This window comes from Atractosteus spatula, assembly GCF_055471065.1.
Source record: "Atractosteus spatula isolate fAtrSpa1 chromosome 10 unlocalized genomic scaffold, fAtrSpa1.hap1 SUPER_10_unloc_6, whole genome shotgun sequence".
Classification (NCBI taxonomy): domain Eukaryota; kingdom Metazoa; phylum Chordata; class Actinopteri; order Semionotiformes; family Lepisosteidae; genus Atractosteus; species Atractosteus spatula.
The window spans coordinates 817,931-838,351 of NW_028296626.1; the positions used below are offsets into that span (position 1 = coordinate 817,931).

The following is a 20,421-nucleotide window of genomic DNA, read 5'->3' on the forward strand; positions in this document are numbered from 1 at the left end:
GTTGTGGAAGGGCAAAAAAATGAATCTGTTCCATTACGAACGGCGAAAGTCGCAAGTGATTCACTCCTCTTCACTAGGTGGCCCTAGGAGGTGCAGTGAAGTTTATATCCGGCTGCAGAAACTCCTCTTTCTCAGCTCCGCTTCTCGATTGTTTTGAAGCCGCGGCCGCGCTAACGAATGACGTCATTATACTGCGCGACCCTGCATGTATTTCACCCACGTGTGGGTGACTGAATCATTTTCTTTAGATAAAGCTGTTGATTTTCTTTAAAATAACTTCAGGTTCTGAATACATAACGTCTTGTCGGCTATGTTTATGCTTGAACAGAGCACATCCCTGACAACAGGATCTGTGAAGAATAAAAAATAAGTTTTTCTGTTTAAACTTCGGAAGTCAGCCTTTGTTTCTGACCGACTCTGAAGAAGGATGGCGGAGTGCTTGTTAAATCTGCAAACCCAGCTTGACTCGTTCATGCAGGTTTTGCTCAAATCGATCGTGTATGAAGTGTCAGAAGTTTTTGTAAACAGAATTTCTGACTCTGAGGACGAGTTTCAAGACAAACTCATCAGCGTCTCCCAGATCCTGGTGAGACGGGCCGTGTTTAAAATCACACAGTGTGTGGAGGACAGTGTCGGGAGTGAAATGGCGCAGATGAAGAAGGAAAACGAGAGGCTGAAGGTGAGATTGCAGCTGTGGGAGAAGGATTCGGGAGCAGGAGGAGATCGGGGACAGACAGATCGTGTTGGACACACGCTTCCCTGTGAAGTCACTGCAGAAATAAAAGAAGAAATGGACACGGAACTGCAGCTCTCAGGTCAGTGTGGTGACTTGTATGAAGTCAGTGTGTGTATGTGTTAAAAACCAGTGTATATAACTAACTCGCTGGTGAGATTTTTTAAATAAACTTTATTTTAAAGAAAACATCTCACAATAGTGAACATTCTCATTACCAGTACGCATTCTATCAAAGTATCAAACTGTCATCAAATAAACTTTCTGAAAGAGGTGAGAATATAGTGGAGAGATGCAGAGTGACGTGGGAAAGATGTGTGATGTAGCAACGGGATTCTTTATTGGAAACTGAACTGTTTTGTCCGGTTACGGTGCTGAAAACACCTCGTTCTGATTCAACAATTGTTTCACTGAATCAATTTGTACTCCAACGTCATTAGGAAACAACATTTATAAATATTGTGTTTACGTTGTATTAGTCTAAATTTTTATAAGTATACTAATGATTGTGTATATAAACATTATTTAATTGGTTTAAGTATTACTGTCGTCCAGGGTCTGTGTCTGTATTGACTCCTCTGGAATATTAATCCAGTGTGTCTGTATTAACCCCTCTCTCTCTAAGTGCATTGTTTATGTACTGTACTGTGCAGTAAGTGTGTCTGTATAAAGCCCTCTCTCTCAGTGCAGTGTTAATGTACTGGAGTGTCCAGTCAGCATGTCTGTATTAACCTCTCATTCGGTGCAGTGTTAATGTACTGTAGTGTCCAGAAAGTGTCTGTATTAACCTCTCATTCGGTGCAGTTTTAATGTACTGTAGTGTCCAGAAAGTGTCTGTATTAACCTCTCACTCAGTGCAGTGTTAATATCCTGTAGTGTGCAGTGTCAGTATTAACCCCTCTCTCTCAGTCCAGTGTTAAAGTACTGTAGTGTCCAGTCAGTATGTATCTATTAACCCCCCTCTCTCAGTGCAGTGTTAATGTGCTGTGGTGTCCAGTCAGTATGTATCTTTTAACCCCTCTCTCTCAGTACAGTGTTAATGCACTGTAGTGTCCAGTCAGTCAGTGTGTCTGTATGAACCTCTCTCTCTCTCTCAGTGCAGTGTTAATGTAGTGGAGTGTCCAGTCAGTATGTATCTATTAACCCCCCTCTCTCAGTGCAGTGTTAATGTACTGGAGTGTCCAGTCAGTGTGTCTGTATTAACTCCTCTCTCTCAGTGCGGTGTTAATGTACTGTAGTGTCCAGTCAGTGTGTATGTATTAACACGCCTCTCTCTGTGCAGTTTAAAGTACTGTAATGTGCAGTGTGTCTCTATTAATCCCTCTCTTTCTCAATGCAGTGTTAATGTACTGTAGTGTCCAGAAAGTGTCTGTATTAACCTCTCACTCAGTGCAGTGTTAATGACTTGTAGTGTGCAGTCAGTGTGTCTGTATTAATCCCCCTCTTCTCAGTGCAGTGTTAATATCCTGTTGTGTGCAGTCAGTGTGTCTGTATTAACCCCTTTCTTTGATTGCAGTGTTAATGTCCTATAGTGTCCAGTCAGTCTGTGTTAACCCCTCTCTCAGTGCAGTGTGAATGAACTGTAGTGTCCAGTCAGTATGTATCTATTAACCCCCCTCTCTCAGTACAGTGTTAATGTACTGTTATGTCCAGTCAGTGTGTCTGTATTAATCCCTCTCTCAGTGCAGTGTTAATGTCCCGTAGTGTCCAGTCAGTATGTATCTGTTAACCCCCCTCTCTCAGTGCAGTGTTAATGTGCTGTAGTATCCAGCCAATGTGTATGTATTCACCCCCCTCTCTCTCAGCAGTCTTTATGTCCTGTAGTGTCCAGTCGGTGTCTGTATTAACCCCTCTCTCTGTGCAGTTTTAAAGTACTGTAATGTGCAGTCAGTGTGTCTGTATTAACCCCTCTCTCTGTGCAGTTTTAAAGTACTGTAATGTGCAGTCAGTGTGTCTGTATTAACCCCTCTTTCAGTGCTGTGTTAATGTACTGGAGTGCCTTGTCAATCAGTGTGTCTGTATTAATCCCTCTTTCAGTGCAGTGTTAATGTGCTGTAGTGTCCAGTCACTGTGTCTGTATTCACCCCTCTCTCTCTGTGCAGTTTTAAAGTAATGTAATGTGCAGTCAGTGTGTCTGTATTAATCCCTTTCTCTGATTGCAGTGTTAATGTGCTGTATTGTCCAGTCGCAGTGCCTGTGTTAAGCCCTCTCTCAATGCAGTGTTAATGAACTGTATTGTGCAGTCAGTGTGTCTGTATTCACCCTTCTCTCTCAGTGCAGTGTTAATGTACTGTTATGTCCAGTCAGTGTGTCTGTATTAATCCCTCTCTCTCAGTGCAGTCTTTATATCCTGTAGTGTCCAGTCAGTGTCTGTATTAACCCCTCTCTCAGTGCAGTGGTTATATGTTCTAAGTTCCAGTTTGTCCATGTCTGTATAAGCCCCCTGTCTCAGTCTAGTGTTAATGTACTGTAGTGTCCAGTCAATCAATGTGTCTGTATTCACCTCTCTCTCTCAGTACAGTGTTAATGTCCTGTAGTGTCCAGTCAGTGTCAGTATTAACCCCCCTCTCTCAGTGCAATGTTAAAGTACTGTAGTGTCCAGGCAGTATGTATCTATTAACCCCTCTCTCTCTCAGAGCAATGTTAATGTGCTGTAGTGTCCAGTCAGTGTCAGTATTAACCCTCTCTCTCAGTGCAGTGTTAATGTGCTATAGTGTCCAGTCCGTATGTATCTATTAACCCTTCTCTCTCAGTGCAGTGTTAATGTACTGTTATGTCCAGTCAGTGTGTCTGTATTAATCCCTCTCTCTCAGTGCAGTCTTTATATCCTGTAGTGTCCAGTCAGTGTGTATGTATTAACCCGCCTCTCTCTGTGCAGTGTTAATGTACAATTATGTCCAGTCAGTTTGTCTGTATTAATATGTCTCTCGGTGCCGTGTTAATGCACTGTAGTGTCCAGTCAGTGTGTCTATATTAATCCCTCTCTCTCTCAGTGCAGTGTTAATGTACTATAGTGTCCAGAAAGTGTCTGTATTAACCCCTCTCTCAGTGCAGTGTTAATGTACTGTAGTGTCCAGTCAGCATGTCTGTATTAACCTCTGTTTCGGTGCAGTGTTAATGTCCTGTAGTGTGTTACCAAACCTGACGATGATGTGGCTGTCTCTATTCTATTTATTTGTATCCCCGATATAAAAACTTGGGTGACTCAAAATTTCCTTCATTTAACTGTGACAAGACTGAAGTCATGCTTATTGGCACCACCCATCAACTTTGTACAACCATTGTGTAACCCTATCTGTAGATGGTCTTGTACTTGAGCTTCAGTCTAAATTGAAAAACATGGGGATGATATTTGACATTCGACCCACATGTGCAGCATGTTGTCAGAACATCTTTCATTCACCTCATAAATATTGCTCGACTACGCCCTGTGTTATCACTAACTTTGACTGAAAATTTTTGTCTCCTCCCAAATCGACTACTGTAACGCTCTACTCTCTGGGGTTTCTAAATCCACATTGAACAAACTGCAGTATGTCCAAAATTCAGCAGCCAGAACCCTGACCAGGTCTAGTACAAATGATCACATTACTCCTATCCTGGAGTCCTTGCACTGGCTTCCTGTCAAGTTTCATATCGGCTTAAAAATCCTCCTGCTCACCTATAAGACTCTCCATGTCTTGGCTTGGCTTGACACCTCCATGCTGGTCTGATATTATCACCCTACTCCCTACCTTGCAATCTTCGCTCTTCTAATTCTGTTCTCCTATCTGTCCCCCAAGGCCGTCTACATTGTATGGGTGACAGGGCCTTCTAATTTTATGCCCCAAGCTCTGGAACTCTCTCCCCAAGGATATCAGAGAGTCACCTTCTCTAAACTCCAAATCCAGACTCAAAAACATTTTCTTCAGAAGAGCCTTTATTTAACTGTTCTGTACCCCTCTGTTCCTACTGTACTTAGTACCACTGTCTACTGTCTCCTAACTGTGTATTCTCATCATGCTAACTTTGTGTATTTTTTGTTGTTGGCATTCTGTAAAATGCTTTGAGAAGCCACCTCTAAAGGTATAAAACTATAAAATAAAGTTTATTCTTATAAAGGTCTTGTCTTGTCTTGTGTTTACAGATTCAGAGGCCAGTGCTCTTATTGAAGCTGGGGAAAGGGCACCTCTTGAACTGCAGCACACTGTGGAGGAGTGGGGCTCCAGTCTGATGCAGGAGACAGAGCTCACTGCCGCAGAAGGGAAAGAGGCACTTAGTGAGCAGCACACAGAAAGTAGACAGAGTGTCAAGGATCTGGACTCTGTGCCCATGATTAAGACAGAGCCTGAGAGTGAGACACCTGGGCTCTTAGTATGTGATGATTTTACAGAGAATATTAATAATCTGGACACAATCAATATTACACAAGGTTGTAATGAACTGGGCTGCATCTCTATACAAGAGCACAGTGAAAAACTGGATGTTTTAAATCTTACAGAGCAGGACATGGAGCCCAAGTTGATTGACCCTGCAGAGCAGCAGACTGATGTACCTGGTGAAGAGAACAGTACTGAGTCACAGCACACTGAGAAGAGTCAGTACAGGGAGGAGCAACAGCAGCTCATACAGGGCTTGATAATAATTAGGCCTTGTTCTGTTCAAGTGGAGAGACTGTCATTGCAGAGTCTCAAACAATCATATGATCCCTTAGTATCTGATGACTTTACACACAGGTTTAATAATCTGGTTACTGAGAAAATCGTTGAAAGTTTTAATGAACTGGAGAGTATGTCTGTTCTTGGGCAAAGAGAGGAAAAACTGAATGAACTGGATGGTTTTAGTCTCAGAGAGCTGGAGAAGGAGCCCCAGATGATTCACAGTGCTGTGCAGCACACTGAGGAACATAATGACGAAAACAAATCTCAGTTTCATCACACAGAGCAAGGCCATTCCATGGAGCATTTGCAGAATAAGAGACCCCAGCACGATCAGGGGATGAAGAAGAATCACTCAAGGCCTTGCTCAGATGGAGTGGACAAACTGCCATTATGGCACAGGGAGAAGCAGCATTTCTGTCAGTCTAGCATTTCAAAACCCTATCAGCACCTTCACACAGGAGAGAGACCGTTCAGCTGTAGTCAGTGTGGGAAGAGTTTTAGTACGTCAAGTCACTTAAAAACCCACCAGCGCATTCACACAGGAGAGAGACCATTTAGCTGCAGTCAGTGTGGGAAGAGTTTTAATCAGAAAAACCACTTACAGTCACACCAGCGCATTCACACAAGAGAGAGACCTTTCAGCTGTAGTCAGTGTGGGAAGAGTTTTAGTCACTCGCACCTCTTAAAACGACATCAGCACATTCACACAGGAGAGAGACCATTCAGCTGCAGTGAGTGTGGGAAGAGTTTTAGTCAGTCAAGTAACTTAATTACCCACCAGCGCATTCACACAGGAGAGAGACCGTTCAGCTGCAGTCAGTGTGGGAAGAGTTTTAGTCAGATAAGCCACTTAAAATCACACCAGCGCATTCACACAGGAGAGAGACCGTTCAGCTGCAGTCAGTGTGGGAAGAGTTTTAGTCAGATAAGCCAATTACAATCACACCAGTGCATTCACACAGGAGAGAGACCTTTCAGCTGTAGTCAATGTGGGAATAGTTTTAGTAACTCGCACCTCTTTAAACGACATCAGCGCATTCACACAGGAGAGAGACCGTTCAGCTGCAATCAGTGTGGGAAGAGTTTTATTAAGTCAAGTCACTTAAAAACCCACCAGCGCATTCACACAGGAGAGAGACCATTCAGCTGCAATCAGTGTGGGAAGAGTTTTAGTAAGTCAAGTCACTTAAAAACCCACCAGCGCATTCACACAGGAGAGAGACCGTTCAGCTGCAATCAGTGTGGGAAGAGTTTTAGTCTGAAAAGCCACTTACAATCACACCAGCGCATTCACACAGGAGAGAGACCTTTCAGCTGTAGTCAGTGTGGGAAGAGTTTTAGTCAGTCAAGTAGCTTAATAGTCCACCAGCGCATTCACACAGGACAGAGACCGTTGTCGCTTGAGTTTGCTGCTCCTTTGCCAGTCTCTCTCTCCCTCATCTCAAGTGGTGCTGGACACAGAGAGGCCATTCCATTTGGTTCACATTTAAGGTGTTTTTCTAGCTGATAGAGTGTTCTGATAAGGAACAACTCCCAAAGCTGAGACACACCAGCCACCCTAATTAATGGTCATCTGGTGCCTCACTGTCTGGGAGATTCCAAGGGAGAGTCTCATCCCAAGTGGTTTACAACCCCAAGGTCAGAGTGCATGGTTACTCATCCTCACACTGGGCACCAATAAATGTAGGCATCCTCTCATGAGGCACCAATAAATGCAGGGGTTTGTGCATTTAATGGGCCAATTGTTAATTGTTGCAGTAAGTCACAAAATGATTCTCGAATGCCCATGGAACTTTCAACCAATGAGTGACCGTAGTACCCCCAGGTAAAACTCCAGCTCCTCCTGGACATCCTCAGACTCAGCTCAGACAGTCACGTAATGGCCAATGTGTCCGAGTGCCAGGACTTTTCCTTGTTCTAAGAGTAGAGAACGGAGGTTGCCCGCGCGTAACCAAAGGATCCACCCGAGGTTAGCCCAGCAGCAAGCCTCGTGAACCCACTGCAAACACTCACCTGATCAACGAGTGAACTACGGTCGGAGCTGTGGACAGCTGAATATCAGTATTCAGGACTAGCGCTACATCGGGAACGAACCGGTCTTCTTCCTGTCTAAAGAGTGTGACTTGCTCGGATCTGTAGTCACTTTTCTGTGTGCAATCTCTCGTTAGTTTCAGCCAACACTAACTAGCCGGTCTTCAGAGAGCATCAGTAGCGCACCGCAGCAGAAATCTCTCTTCTTCTTCTTCTCTCACGTCGAACCAGCACTGCCTGGCACCGGCAGGGCCAGAGAGGGCCAGAGAGCACCGATTGGACGCAGCAACAGCCTGCCACTGCTTCTTTGCGTCCGCGGGAGATCTGAACCCCCACAGAACAGACGAGTATTCAACATTCTGCATTACAGCTCGAGAATTCAATTGTTACCTCAACCTGAGTTGATATCAAGTTTAATTCCTATGAGTCATGTACTTGCTTTTGAGTATCTAATGTACAAGTTGTAACAAAGTTCATTTACAAAACGGTCTAAATGAATGATATACGGAATGTATGTCCCTCTTGGTTTGTAACTCTTTGTGATTGAATATATACCTTTTGTATTCTGCTAACCCTCACTATAAGATCTGTTATGTTGATATGCACATTTTATGTAATAATAAATGTATTCTCGTGTATTAGTATCCATGTGTGTGTGCGTTGCTGAGTTATCCTGCTGGGTCGGTCTTCTAATAACCATCAAAGAATCATTTTGTGACTTACTGCTACAATTAATAATTGTCCTGGTAAATGCACAAGACACCTACATTTATTGGTGCCTCGTGAGAGGATGCCTTCAAGCTCCTCCAGTCAGGACAGTAGGCTCTACTGTACACAGAGAGGGGTGGGGGTGTGGATTAAGCCGATACCCTGGCTTCTCTCCAGACACAGCTGGGTGAGCTCCTCCAGTAAGGACAGGAACCTCTTCTGTACACAGAGAGGGATGGATGGGAGGGGGGAACAAGTTGATATCCTGGCTTCTCTCCAAACACAGCTGGATGAGCTCCTCCAGTCAGGACAGGAGGCACTACTGTACACAGAGAGAGGTGGGGGTGTGGAACAAGCCGATACCCTGGCATCTCTCCCGACACAGCTGGATGAGGTCCTCCAGTAAAGACAGGAGGCTGTACTGTACACAGAGAGCTGTGGGGGTGTGGAACAATCTGATACTCTGGCTCCTCTCCAGACACAGCTGGATCAGCTCCTCCAGTCAGGACAGGAGGCTCTACTGTACACAGAGAGAGGTGGGGGTGTGGAACAAGCCGATACCCTGGCATCTCTCCCGACACAGCTGGATGAGGTCCTCCAGTAAAGACAGGAGGCTCAACTGTACACAGAGGGGGCTGGGAGAAGGGAACAAGCTGCCCAGCCCTGTTGTTGAAGCCGATACCCTGGCTTCTCTCTAGACACAGCTGGGTGAGCTCCTCCAAACAGGACAGGAAGCTCTACTGTACACAGAAAGGGATGGGAGAGGTGAACAAGCCAATACCCTGGCTTCTCTCCAGGCACAGCTGGGTGAGCTCCTCAAGTCAGGACAGGAGGCTCTACTGTACACAGAGGGGGGTGGGAGAGGTGAACAAGCCAATACCCTGGCTTCTCTCCAGGCACAGCTGGGTGAGCTCCTCAAGTCAGGACAGGAGGCTCTACTGTACACAGAGGGGGGTGGGAGGAGGGAACAAGCTGATACCCTGGCTTCTTTCCAGACGCAGCTGGATGGGCTCCTCCATTCAGGACAGGAGGCTCTACTGTACACAGAGAAGTGCCGGGGTGTGGATCAAGCTGGTACTTTGGCATCTCTTCAGACACAGCTGGATGAGGTCCTCCAGTCAGGACAGGAGGCTCTACTGTACACAGAGAGGGGCGGGAGAAGGGAACAAGCTGATACCTGTTTGTCCTTATCCAGTGCAGGACAAGCCAACACAAGGGAGCACATTCGCGAACATCCAGCCACGCATTGATTCGAAAGAAGCTCCTTTCCAAAGAATTGCAAATGAACGATCCTTTAGCCCCGCTCAGGGGACACGGAACCCCCACCAAACAGCTTCAAGTAGCGTGTCAGGTGCCATTGCTTTAGCTTATGGCCACACCACCCTGAACATGTCTGATCTTGGAAGTTAAGCAGGGTCAGGTCTGGTTAGTACTTGGAAGGGAGATTGCCTGGGAATACCAGGTGCTGTAAGCTCTTGCTCTCTCAGCCAGCAGAGGTTGCCATTGGTGCCGTAGGCTTTGGGAGGAAAGTCTGAAGTATGGACATTTAACACTTCCAAGAAAAGTGATCTATAGTCTCATTTCTAGAGATGTTTTGTTGCTATGGCATGTGTGTGACTCATACATATAAAAAAAACCGTTTGTAAAACGAATATCGAAGCTGCCTCTAAATCTGCAAATGAAGATCAGTCAATAAACCACTTGTTTTTCGTATAACTATACATATATTCACTTATTACTGATTTCATTCATTGAGCACGGATGCACGGATGCAATAGAGGTACAGCCATTCACTGACATGTCTGCACTGGTACAGAACCTAGCAATCAGAAAACGGGTGAAACTGTCTTTAGAATTAGCATACAGTACCGAGGCCCCCCATGACCAAATAAAGGCTAACCTCGATAATCATCCTAAATAATGCAAACTACAGCAAAAAGACTCACTTTGAAAAGGGAATGAATGTCTGGAAGGAGTAGTGTAACCAGCTTGAATTGCTTCTCTGGACCTATAAGTAAAAGAAACAGAGAACTAGTAGCGTCATCGATTCCTTTCAAACTGGGACCCTATGGCAAGCACATGATTCGTGGTGTTGTAAATCTTCTGTATCTGATATTGGACCAAGCACATCAGGGGAGAGTGCGAACACAGTCCCCCACTACCACAAGCATCTTGAGATACTGTCCTATGCCCTCTATTTCCTACAGATTTTCTGCTTTCGTGCAAACACGTCAAGAGGACGTTTGTCAGGAGAGATGCCGTATATAACGAAAGCAGCGGTCAGGGAAAATTGGGGCGAGAGAGCTTGCAACCAGTGTTCAAACTGGGCCCAGAAGGTCTTAGCAAAAAAGCAGGACCACAGGAGATGGGTCACAGTCTCCTCCTCACCGCAGCCCACCCTAACGCAGCGAGGGCTGGGGGTGAGGCCCTACGGTACAAGAAAGTTCGCACCAGTAAGCACTGGTGGATGACATTTCAGGCTACGTCTCTGTGAATGTTGCACAGAAACTTAGAGAATGTGTGTTTCCACACCTTCCTTGTATGGGCTGATGTTAAAATGCTCACATGGGTCTGCCTATTCTTCTGGGGTGCAATGAAATCTTCCAGTTTTTGGACGCTGACATCTCGGAGGGGAATATGGCCAATTGGGTGAGATCTTAGAAAACTTTTAACTGTCCCATAAATTGCAGGGCATGTGTCAGAGAGTGAGACATCCAGCTTGGGTCTGACACCCCACACTCTGAACACCTCCCTACCTACCCAGAGCCTGGAAAAATAAGTCCAGGTACACACTTCAGATGCTGTTGCAAAGCCTCTCAGCACAGAGGCCAGGAAAATGCACAGCAGCTTCATAGCAATATCTGGGACAGACTTCCCCCCTGAGGGTAGCGGCCTGTACATTATTTCCCTCCTAAGTCTTTCCTGCTTCCCACCCCATAGAAATTGAAACATCAATCTCCTCAGCACCACCGCAACACGGTGTGGGATTGGGAAGGTAGAAGCCAGAAAATTCAAGACAGGCAAGAGCTCGGCTTTGATGACCAGCACCTTCCCTGTCATGGTGAGGTCTCGGTCCTTCCATTGCATCAGTTTTTTGTTTAAGATTGGCAATTTGTTCTGCCAATTTACTGTTCCCATCTCTTCTCCAAAATACACCCCCAGGACCTTAATTCTCTTCTCTTGCAGCCTGAGGTCATGTCCTTCTTTTGGCTCCCTCCAGTTCTGATAAAAAATCTCACTCTTAGATTTGTTAATTTTTGCAGGGGAAGCCAAAGAGAACCGATCACAGCACTGCATAGCTCTGCTAATTGAGGCATTGTCAGAGAGGAGCAGGGTGACGTCATCCATGTACAGAGATGTCTTTACCTCTCCTCCCCCACTTCCAGGCACTGGTATCCCATTAATGGCCTGATCCTGGCGCAAGGCACAGGCTAAGGGCTCCATAGCCAAAACGAATAACAAGGGGGATAATGGGCAGCCCTGCCTCACCCCTGAACAGACTTCAAAGGGGCGTGATCTATTGCCATTAACCATTACTCTGCTGTTGCTACCTGTGTACAGCAGGTTAATCCACTTTCTCATGATGGGGCCAAACTTCATGTGCTCAAGTACCGATGTTAAGTACTGCCGGTTTAGGCGGTCAAAGGCCTTTTCTAGGTCTACACCTAAAATGCACAGAGGGAGGGAGCGATCCTCTGAGTACAGACAGACATCCCTCAACAAGGCCAGGTTGTCGCTCATCAGGCGTCCTGCTATCCCACAAGTCTGTTCTTTCCCTACCAGTGAGGCCACTACATTTTGTAGGCGCAGGAAAAGGGCTTTGGACAGGATCTTAGTGTCCACGCCTAACAGGCTGAGGGGTCTCCAGTTCTTTATGTCATTCTTTGCTCCTTTCTTAAACGAGAGAGATAGTGCCTTCTCTTAAGGAGTCAGGCAGCAATTCTGTCTTGTAGCTTTCCTCGAATAGGAGCAGTAGCGGATCCTGAAGCAGATCCCAAAAGGTGCAGTAAAATTCTTTAGGGAGCCCATCAGCACCCGGAGTTTTCCCCTTCTGTAAGCTCTCCATAGCCTGTCTCAGCTCTTCTACTGTCAAATCCCTCTCAAGTACTTCCCTATCTTCTTCACTCAAAACGTTTTCTAGCTTTGAGGTAAAAAAATGAATTTCTTCATCCTTTACCTCTGTAGAGCTGTACAGTCTTGAGTAGAAGGCCTCGGTGCAGGAGAGGATAGCACTTGGCTCTGTTCTCTCTCTTCCCTCCTCATCAACTACACTTTCCATGACAGACTTGGAGCCTACCACTTTCCTGAAAAAGAAGCGGGTATACTTCTCATTTTCTTCCAAGAACTGCACTCTGCTTCTTAACAGCACTCCTCGACTGCTTTCTTCGGCTATGCTCCGGATGTCCTTTTTTAAAAGGGTGATATCCTCGAGCACATCGAAGCCACTGTGCAGCATCGTGTAGAGACGCTGCAGCTGCCTCTGTTTCCTGGCTAGCACTCCTCTCTGTCTGGCAGCAGCCTTCCTTCCCTCAGCCATGAAAAAGGCCTTTGTCCTCACCTTCACCTCCTCCCACCACTCTCCCACTGACCCGTACAGACATTGCAAGGACAGCCACTGTGATAGTTTCTCCTTGTAGCGGGATACTATCCCCTCATTCTCTAGCAGTTTTGTGTTGAGTTTCCAGAGGCCTGGGCCAAAGACAGTCCCGCCCTGGAGTTCCAGTCTACACCCGAAAGCCTGATGATCTGAGAAGAAGACAGGCTGAAGAGTGACCCCAACAACTTTCACTCTCTCTGAGACAAAGCAATAGTCAATTCTGGAGCTGCTATTCCTCCCTGACCACGTATATCCTGCTGTTGTGGGATATATATATCTATATGTGTCTGAGAGTTTAAAGTCTTGAACTAAGTTTTGCAGGGCCAGTGAGCTGGAATCCAATTTTATCGGAGAGCTAGACTGCCTGTCTGTGTGCTCTAAGATACAATTAAAATCCCCTCCCACTATCACGTCTGTGCTCCATAACAATAGGGGAGAGAGTGCCTTGAGTAGCTCCACCCTTCCTCCCACGTCAGTAGGACAATACACATTGATTAGCTGCAGGTTAACGGTCCCCCATTCCACATCCACACACAGCAACCTGCCATCTATGACCCTCTGAATACTTTTCAATTTGAATGCCCATCCTTTAAAAAGAATGGCCACGCCAGAGGCTCTGTTGTTATTCTCCCCTGACCAAACAGAAGGCCCTTTATCCCACCTATCTTCAAAGCTTTTATACCTCTCTTGATAGGGTAAAGCACACTCCTGCAACATCAACACATCTCCCTCTCTCTGCTGGAGGTCATCAAAGACAGACTGGCATTTAACTCTGTCATTGATACCTCTGGTGTTAAGAGAAATTATGTTTAGAGCCATATTACATAAGAAAGTGGAACCAGTCTTTACAAAACACATTTCTCTTCTGTCTCACTGTTACCTTCTTCTTTTTCTTTTTCTTCTTACCAATTTCTTGCCAGCCATCCTCTGAATGAGCCTTCATCAGGGTGGCAGCAGTAAAAGCGTTCACGGAGTCCATTTCAAGGAAGGGGGTAGAGGGAGGGGTGGAGGGGTTCCAGCTGTCCCCATCACCATGCTCTCCTTCCTCCTCGCTCGGGGAGAAAACAGAGTCATTTTTCCTTTTCCTCAAGTCCAGCTCCTGGGAGCACTGAGGGGAAAGGGGTGCAGCCGATGCACCAGTCTCCTCTTCCCCCTCACCCACCAGCTGCTGCAGATCCTCCGTGATGGACTGGATGGAGGAGAGGAGGACATCTGTAGCACTTGCAGAGTCTGAGAAAAGCAGCTCCACTGAATCCTGGGTATCCTCGCTGGACCCGCTCCACCGGGGGGCTCCACACTGGCCCTCGTTCTGAGGAGCAGGAGTGGGGGAGGGGGAGCTGTTCTCGGGGGTTTTCAAACCCTCGTGCTTGTCTGGTGCAGTCTGCGGTTGTGGGGGCGTAGTGGATTTCTCTTCCACCGGCCCCGGAGCCACAGCAGGACTGATCCTGGCTGGAGGCTGAGAGTCTTTGTCCAACAAGGGTTCTTTGTTTGACTTGTTGTTTGCTTTGGATTTTCGGGCCGGTTTGGCTGAAACAAGCACTGCCTCATCCTTTCTCATTTTGAGTTTATTGGCGTAGGCGTGAGGGCAGTTCTTAAAAACGTGTCCTTCCGAGCCACATAAATTGCACTTTGGCAGCATTGAACAGTCAGAGGGTAAATGTCCCTGTTTGCCACAGGTCTTGCAGTATTTCACAGTGCAGGACGATGCCAGGTGTCCCACAGCACCACAGCGCCGACACACCTTTGGTTGTCCCACATAAAAAACATAGCCATTGCAGGCGCCCAGCCGGATTGTAGAGGGCAGGTGCCTTAAGCCTCCATTTACATTGTCCGGTAGCAAGCGAACCTCGAATTTCCTTGCTCCTGTTTTTATACCGTCAACATCTCTAACCTCAGTTCCATGGTGGACGGTGCAGTACTGGTTAAGCCAGGTGTGAATGTCCTCCGTCTTTGCCAGTTCCGAGAACATAACAACATGCACCGTTTTCCTCTCTCTCTGTGTCAGAGGCTGCAAGTTGATCTTCTCAAGGGCAGGAACTTTCCCTCTTTTTGCCTCAAACACATCCACACATTGTTCAAACAGAGAATAGGTAGCAAAAACAACCTCAAATGCTTTCTGACCTGGGAGAGCGAAGATGAAATCCAAGTGCCGAGGTTCAAAGCCAAGTTCCTTCTGCAACACTTTTCTGCGGAACTGCATACGATCCATGAAGAGGTCATCCAAAAGCTCAGAACACACAGCATTCTTGCAGGATCCAAAAGTTGCCATTTCGTAAACTGCAAAACAAACACTGCTTCCACAAAACAAGAAAACAATCCAACTACTCCACCTATAGGCTGATCAAGGTATCACCCCTGCCAGGTAAGTATGAGTTGTACAAGCCCCTGCAAGCGGCCCGCACCCACAGCACAAAGCGCGCAGCCTAGGCCAGCTCCTCGCCCCGCACACCACCGCCTCCTGCTGGGCCCACTCTTTCACACACTCACACGCCACACTAACACTCAAAAGGGTGGGCAAAACGAGAAAACGAGCGCGCCGTTTCCTACACATCTGCAGTCGCCAATGCACATTCGCAGCATGTGCCGGGATGCAATTCGGCCTCATTTGCATAACACTAGACCGGCAGATCACTACGCAAGCTCGCGTCGTGCGCCTGCCACACACCGAACAAACACCGGAGCCTTTTCAGCAATTTCCAAAAAACGGGCCTGCTCGCCTGCCCACAAGGTTCTGTCTCTTACCCGCTCTCCAGAGCCTGCTGCCTTCTGTGCTGTTCTCTCGGCACCGCTGCAGCGCACACAACTCCTGTAGCGCGGGGAGAAAGTTTCCACGCTCCGCCGCAGTGAAGGCTCGCTCCGTGCGCACACGTCCTTTCAATGCCAGTTCAACAAGTGCTCCGCATTAGCAGCGTCGGGGCTCCGGCGTGTCGCACCTCACCTCACCTCGCACAGCCCCCTCCTTGAATGTCTGGCGCTGGGCATGCCCCGCTCTCCTCCACCTTATCTTATCGCGTGTGACCACCGACAATGGCCACAATGCCGGGGAATGGCACCTGTAAAGTGTTAATTGGGGCACAGGAACAGCCCGTCTCGTCTCGTGGGCCGGCTTCAAAGACAATACAGCAAACACAGCGGGGCGGGGGAAGAAGACGACACGACACATGCAGGTACATTCAGCTCCGGCGGGAACGAGTCATTTGTCGGTCTTTTCAAGTGCTGGGAGCCGAGTAATCCTTCGCTTGTATCGTTTCTCCCCGGTGACTAGATCTCACCCTGCGACTCTCGACTGGGCTCACCCACGGCAGCCCAGCAGTTGTGAGCCTAGCCGGCAGCCGGATGGGAGATTCCCCCCGGAAAAGCTCAGGTTGCTGCTGCTCCTGCAAGAGGTGTGACTGGGACCAGTAGGGAGCGCTCACCCTGCGGTCTGTGTAGCTTTCTTATGCTCCAGCATCCTGATGGCGACACTCTGCTGCACAAACAGGCGCCTTCGGGGGAGGCGTAAAACCGAGGTCCCGACCCTCCTTGGCCATTAAGAAATCCCAGGGCGTCTCTCAAAAAGAGGCGCCGGGGGTGTCACTCTGGTGTTAGTGTCCCCCTTTACCAATCAGTCGGGGTCTCCTCCTAATCCCCGTCTCATATGTAACAATCAATGATGAGGCCCCCGTGTCCCGCGATATTGTACTTGTCTCCTGGCCGCTGGCTGGCGCCATGAGATTTAGTACTTGCGCAAGAGACCGGGGGCAGAGCGCGAACACGGTCCCCCGCCCCCCACAAAGTGTGCGCTCCAGGTTCCCTCTTGGGGCTCTGCAACACAGCGGAAAGGCAGCGAGAAGGAGCCTCTTGCTCTGATGCCGCAAGGCCACAAGAGGGCGGAGGCGCCGCTCGCCCGGCCGACGTGTTGGACTGGTGCGCTTTATGTGCTGAAATAAACACGCGACAGCCCAGAAATGTTTTCAAAGTGCTGTGCACTGGAGATTTTTGTTTTGTGAAGACTTGCCTTGTGCTCCTCCGTGCAGTTTGTTTGTCCTCCTCCAGTGCGGGACAAGCCAACACAAGGGAGCACATTCGCCAACATCCAGGCACGCAATGCGATTTGGAAAGAAGCTCCTTTCCAAAGAGTTGCACACGAACGATCCTTCAGTCCCGCTCGGGGGGCACGGAGCCCCCGCCACACACAGCTTCAAGTAGCGAGTCAGGAACTGCTGCTTTTGCTTATGGCTACACCACCCTGAACATGCCTGGTCTCGTCTGATCTAGGAAGCTCAGCAGCGTTGGGCCTGGTTAGTACTTGGATGGAAGACCACCTGGTAATACCAGGTGCTGTAAGCTTTTGCTCTCTCGGCCAGCAGGGGTCGCCGTTGGTGCCGTAGGCTTTGGGAGGAAAACCTGGAGGATGGAAAGGTGATCTATAGTTTTATCTCTAGAGATGTTTTGTTGCTATGGCATGTGTGTGACCCATATAAAAAAAACCCTTTGTAAAACGAATATCGAAGCTGCCTCTAAATCTGCAAATGAAGATGAGTCAATAAACCACTTGTTTTTCGAATAACTATACATATATTCATTTATTACTGATTTCATTCATTGAGGTACAGCCATTCACTGTTTGACGTCTGCACTGGTACAGAACCTAGCAATCAGAAAACGGGTGAAACTGTCTTTAGAATTAGCATACAGTACCGAGGCCCCCATGACCAAATAAAGGCTAACCTCGATAATCAGCCTAAAGAATGCAGACTACAGCAAATCGACTGACTTTGAAAAGGGAATGAATGTCCAGAAGGAGTAGTGTAACTAGCTTGAAATGCTTCTCCGGACCTCTAACTAAAAGAAACCGAGACCCAGCAGTGTCATCGACTCCTTTCTAACCGGGATCCTATCGCAGCCACGCAGATCGTGGTGTCGTAACTCTTCCATATCTGATATTGGACCAAGCACATCAGGGGAGAGCGCGAACGCAGTCCCCCACTACCAGAAATTATGCAGTCGAGATTCCCACATTTTTTTTCTTATAAAATATACTTTATTCCGAAAAAAAAAACATCTCAGAAAGAAACATCTCACACACATTAATACTCCACGTAATAAAAACAACGGCGGAATGGCGGGGATTGTCCGTTATCAATCATTGCATGTGTGGGTGGATTTGCACTATTATGAGAGTCCCTCCAAACCCTACCACTTGTTGTTGTCCATTAATCCCTGTACAGGGCCCATAGTCCTTTCCAGCGCTCCTTCGCCATAAGGAAACCCCATTTGGCTACGTCGCGCTTCATCCTCCTCCTGAATCTCCGCCAGAATCCTCTCCTCCAGCTCTCTCGCTCCCCACTCGATGTTGTGCCGGATGAGATTGTTCCTCACGTCCCACAGGCCTTTTTTTGTGAGGGACAGCAGCAGCCACATCAGGAACTGCCTCCCCTTGTCCAATCCGGTAGGTGCCAGCCCCAGCAGAATGTACTGGTAACTGTGCACCGCACCCGTTCCCAGGAGTTGCATGGTGTTGTCCATTCTGCCCCACACCGCCTTGGTGAAGGGGCAGCTCCAGAACACGTGCTCCTGAGTCTCCTCGACGAAACATGTGTCCCGGGGGCAATGCGTATTCCTGGAGATCGAGTGTCTGTAGAGGACCTTTCTGGTAGCCAGTCTCTTGTGTACGGCCATCCAGTTGAGATCCTACAGTTGGTTGTCAAGTTCTTTGGGATGTGTCCTTTCCCAGACTTGTCTGGGAACCTGCAGCTATTCCTCAGCGACCAAATGCCCCCTCACCTCTTTGTACAGGGTTCTGTGGTTGGTGCAGAGCTCTGGCTGTCTCGTGGCCTCGTACCTCCTGCTCCACTTGACAGCGTGGATGTAGAACTCCGGTCGCATCTCTGCCTTGGGCCCAGTGTTTGACCACTGGACCAAGTGCCTCATCGGGACAGAGAGCCACAGCCTGACAAAGTACTGGTACTTGTGGCCAATGGGCTCCCGCAGCGCCCGACAGAGGTTGCAGTAGAAGATGCAGTCGAGTTTCAGGGGGAAATGTGGGACATCTCGACCCCCTTCCTCGACCGGCTGACACATCCGGTTTCTCATGATGTACTCGTACTTGCAGCCCCAGACGAAGCCGAAGATCATCCCTTGCAGCGCTCGTCTGAGTCTGGCCTGCAGCGGGTACACCACCGCAAGGTAAACCAAAGCCAGCAGGATGTCTGCTTTCAACACCATCACTTTCCCTGTGTAGGACAGCGACCGCGTTTTCCACAGACCCAGCATCGCATTCACCTTGGCGATCCTTTCGGTCCAGTTGATGGTCTCATTGTCCTGGCTCTGGAAGGAAACCCCCAGTATTTTAAGAGGCTCCGTGCAGAGCTCGAGACCCTCCGGCGCCGTCGTCCTGTGCTTCCAGGGCCCGAAGAACTTCAGTTTGCTCTTTTGGCGGTTGAGCTTCGACCCCAAGGCTCTGGAGTATTGCTCCATGACCTGCAGGGCCCTCTTCAGCTCCCTGTCCGACCTCAGGAACAGCGTCATGTCGTCAGCGTACTGGGAGATCTTCAGGGTTTCCCCCGCGCCTCCCGGTATCTCCAGGCGGTTGATGACAGTTTCCCGTCTCACCGCCTCTGCTAGGGGCTCTGTGAAAAGAATATAGAGAAGGGGTGAAAGGGGGCAGCCTTGTCATACTCCGGATTCCTGGGGAATGAAATCCCCCAGGTTTCCCTTCACGTTGACTCTGCTGCCTACGTCAGAGTACAGTATCTTAATCCAAAGGCTGAAACTCTCTCCGAAACCAAAGCATTCCAGCACCCTGAACAGATAGCTATGGTTCACTCTGTCGAAGGCTTTCTCCTGGTCCAGGCTGACCACCATCATGGGCATATTCCGGTCCTCGCCCCAGGCGATGGCGTCTCTGGTCAGCTGGAGGTACCAGCTGACGGATCGCCCTTCCACCCCACATGTCTGGTCACTGTGGATGATGTGGGGGAAGGCGGTTCTTAGTCTGACGGTCAGAAGCTTGGACAGGATCTTTATGTCCATGCAGAGCATCGTGATCGGCCTCCAGTTTTTGAGGTCGGCGGCGTCTCCTCCCTTGAAGAGCAGGGAGATGACGCCCTCCCTCATGGTGTTTCCGAGTTTCCCCCGGCGGAAGATCTCCTGCACCACTTCCACCAGATCTGCCGCCAGGGTGTCCCAGAAGCAGGTGTAGAATTCCTTGGGGAGTCCGTCCGGCCCCGGCACCTTGCCATTCTCCATGGACAAGAGCGCCGCCTTCAGCTCCTCGGCCGTGATTGGACCCTCCAAGTCCTCCCTCACCTCCTCTGGTACACGTGCCTTCAGCCCCTCCAGAAAAGCATCACCTGCCTCCACCTCTGTCTGCTTTTCTGAAAAGAGCTCCTTGTAGAAAGTGGTGGTCGCTTCTACCTTGTCGCTCTCGTCCAGCACTTTCTCTCCATCTCCCCGTCTCAGGCTGTAGATCACCCTCTTTTTCTGGGCTCCTCGGACCTGATTGAAGAAATAAGAGGAACAGGTTTCATTATTTTCATAATGCTCCCTTTGTGCCTTGACCAGGAAAGCCTTGGCTTTCTCGGTGTGCACCTTGCGGAGCCTTTCCTTCAGGTCCCATGCCCGGGCTGAATTGAAGGCTCCTCCTCTGTTAGCCGAGCTGTACTCCTCCTCTAGTTGTTTCGGGAGTCGCGCAGCTTCCTTCCTCTCCCTGGCCGCCTTCTGTCTGCAGT

General features: G+C 48.5%; 1 protein-coding gene and 1 pseudogene across 2 annotated transcripts; both read left to right on the forward strand.

Moving 5' to 3' along the window:
* The first annotated feature begins 427 nt into the window (after positions 1-427).
* Positions 428-8,046, forward strand: LOC148811931 (uncharacterized). 2 transcript variants are annotated; one of them, XM_088908702.1, is made up of 3 exons: positions 428-815; positions 4,860-5,066; positions 5,565-8,046. In XM_088908702.1, the coding sequence occupies exons 1-3, from the start codon at positions 428-430 to the stop codon at positions 6,878-6,880; spliced, it is 1,911 nt and encodes a 636-aa protein (XP_088764828.1). In that variant the 3' UTR covers positions 6,881-8,046. The 2 variants fall into 2 exon arrangements, with proteins under 2 accessions (XP_088764828.1, XP_088764827.1); XM_088908701.1 differs by having other exon boundaries at positions 4,860-8,046.
* An 8,873-nt stretch (positions 8,047-16,919) lies between these two features.
* LOC148811932 (5S ribosomal RNA) lies at positions 16,920-17,038 on the forward strand (annotated as a pseudogene).
* Positions 17,039-20,421: the final 3,383 nt, after the last annotated feature.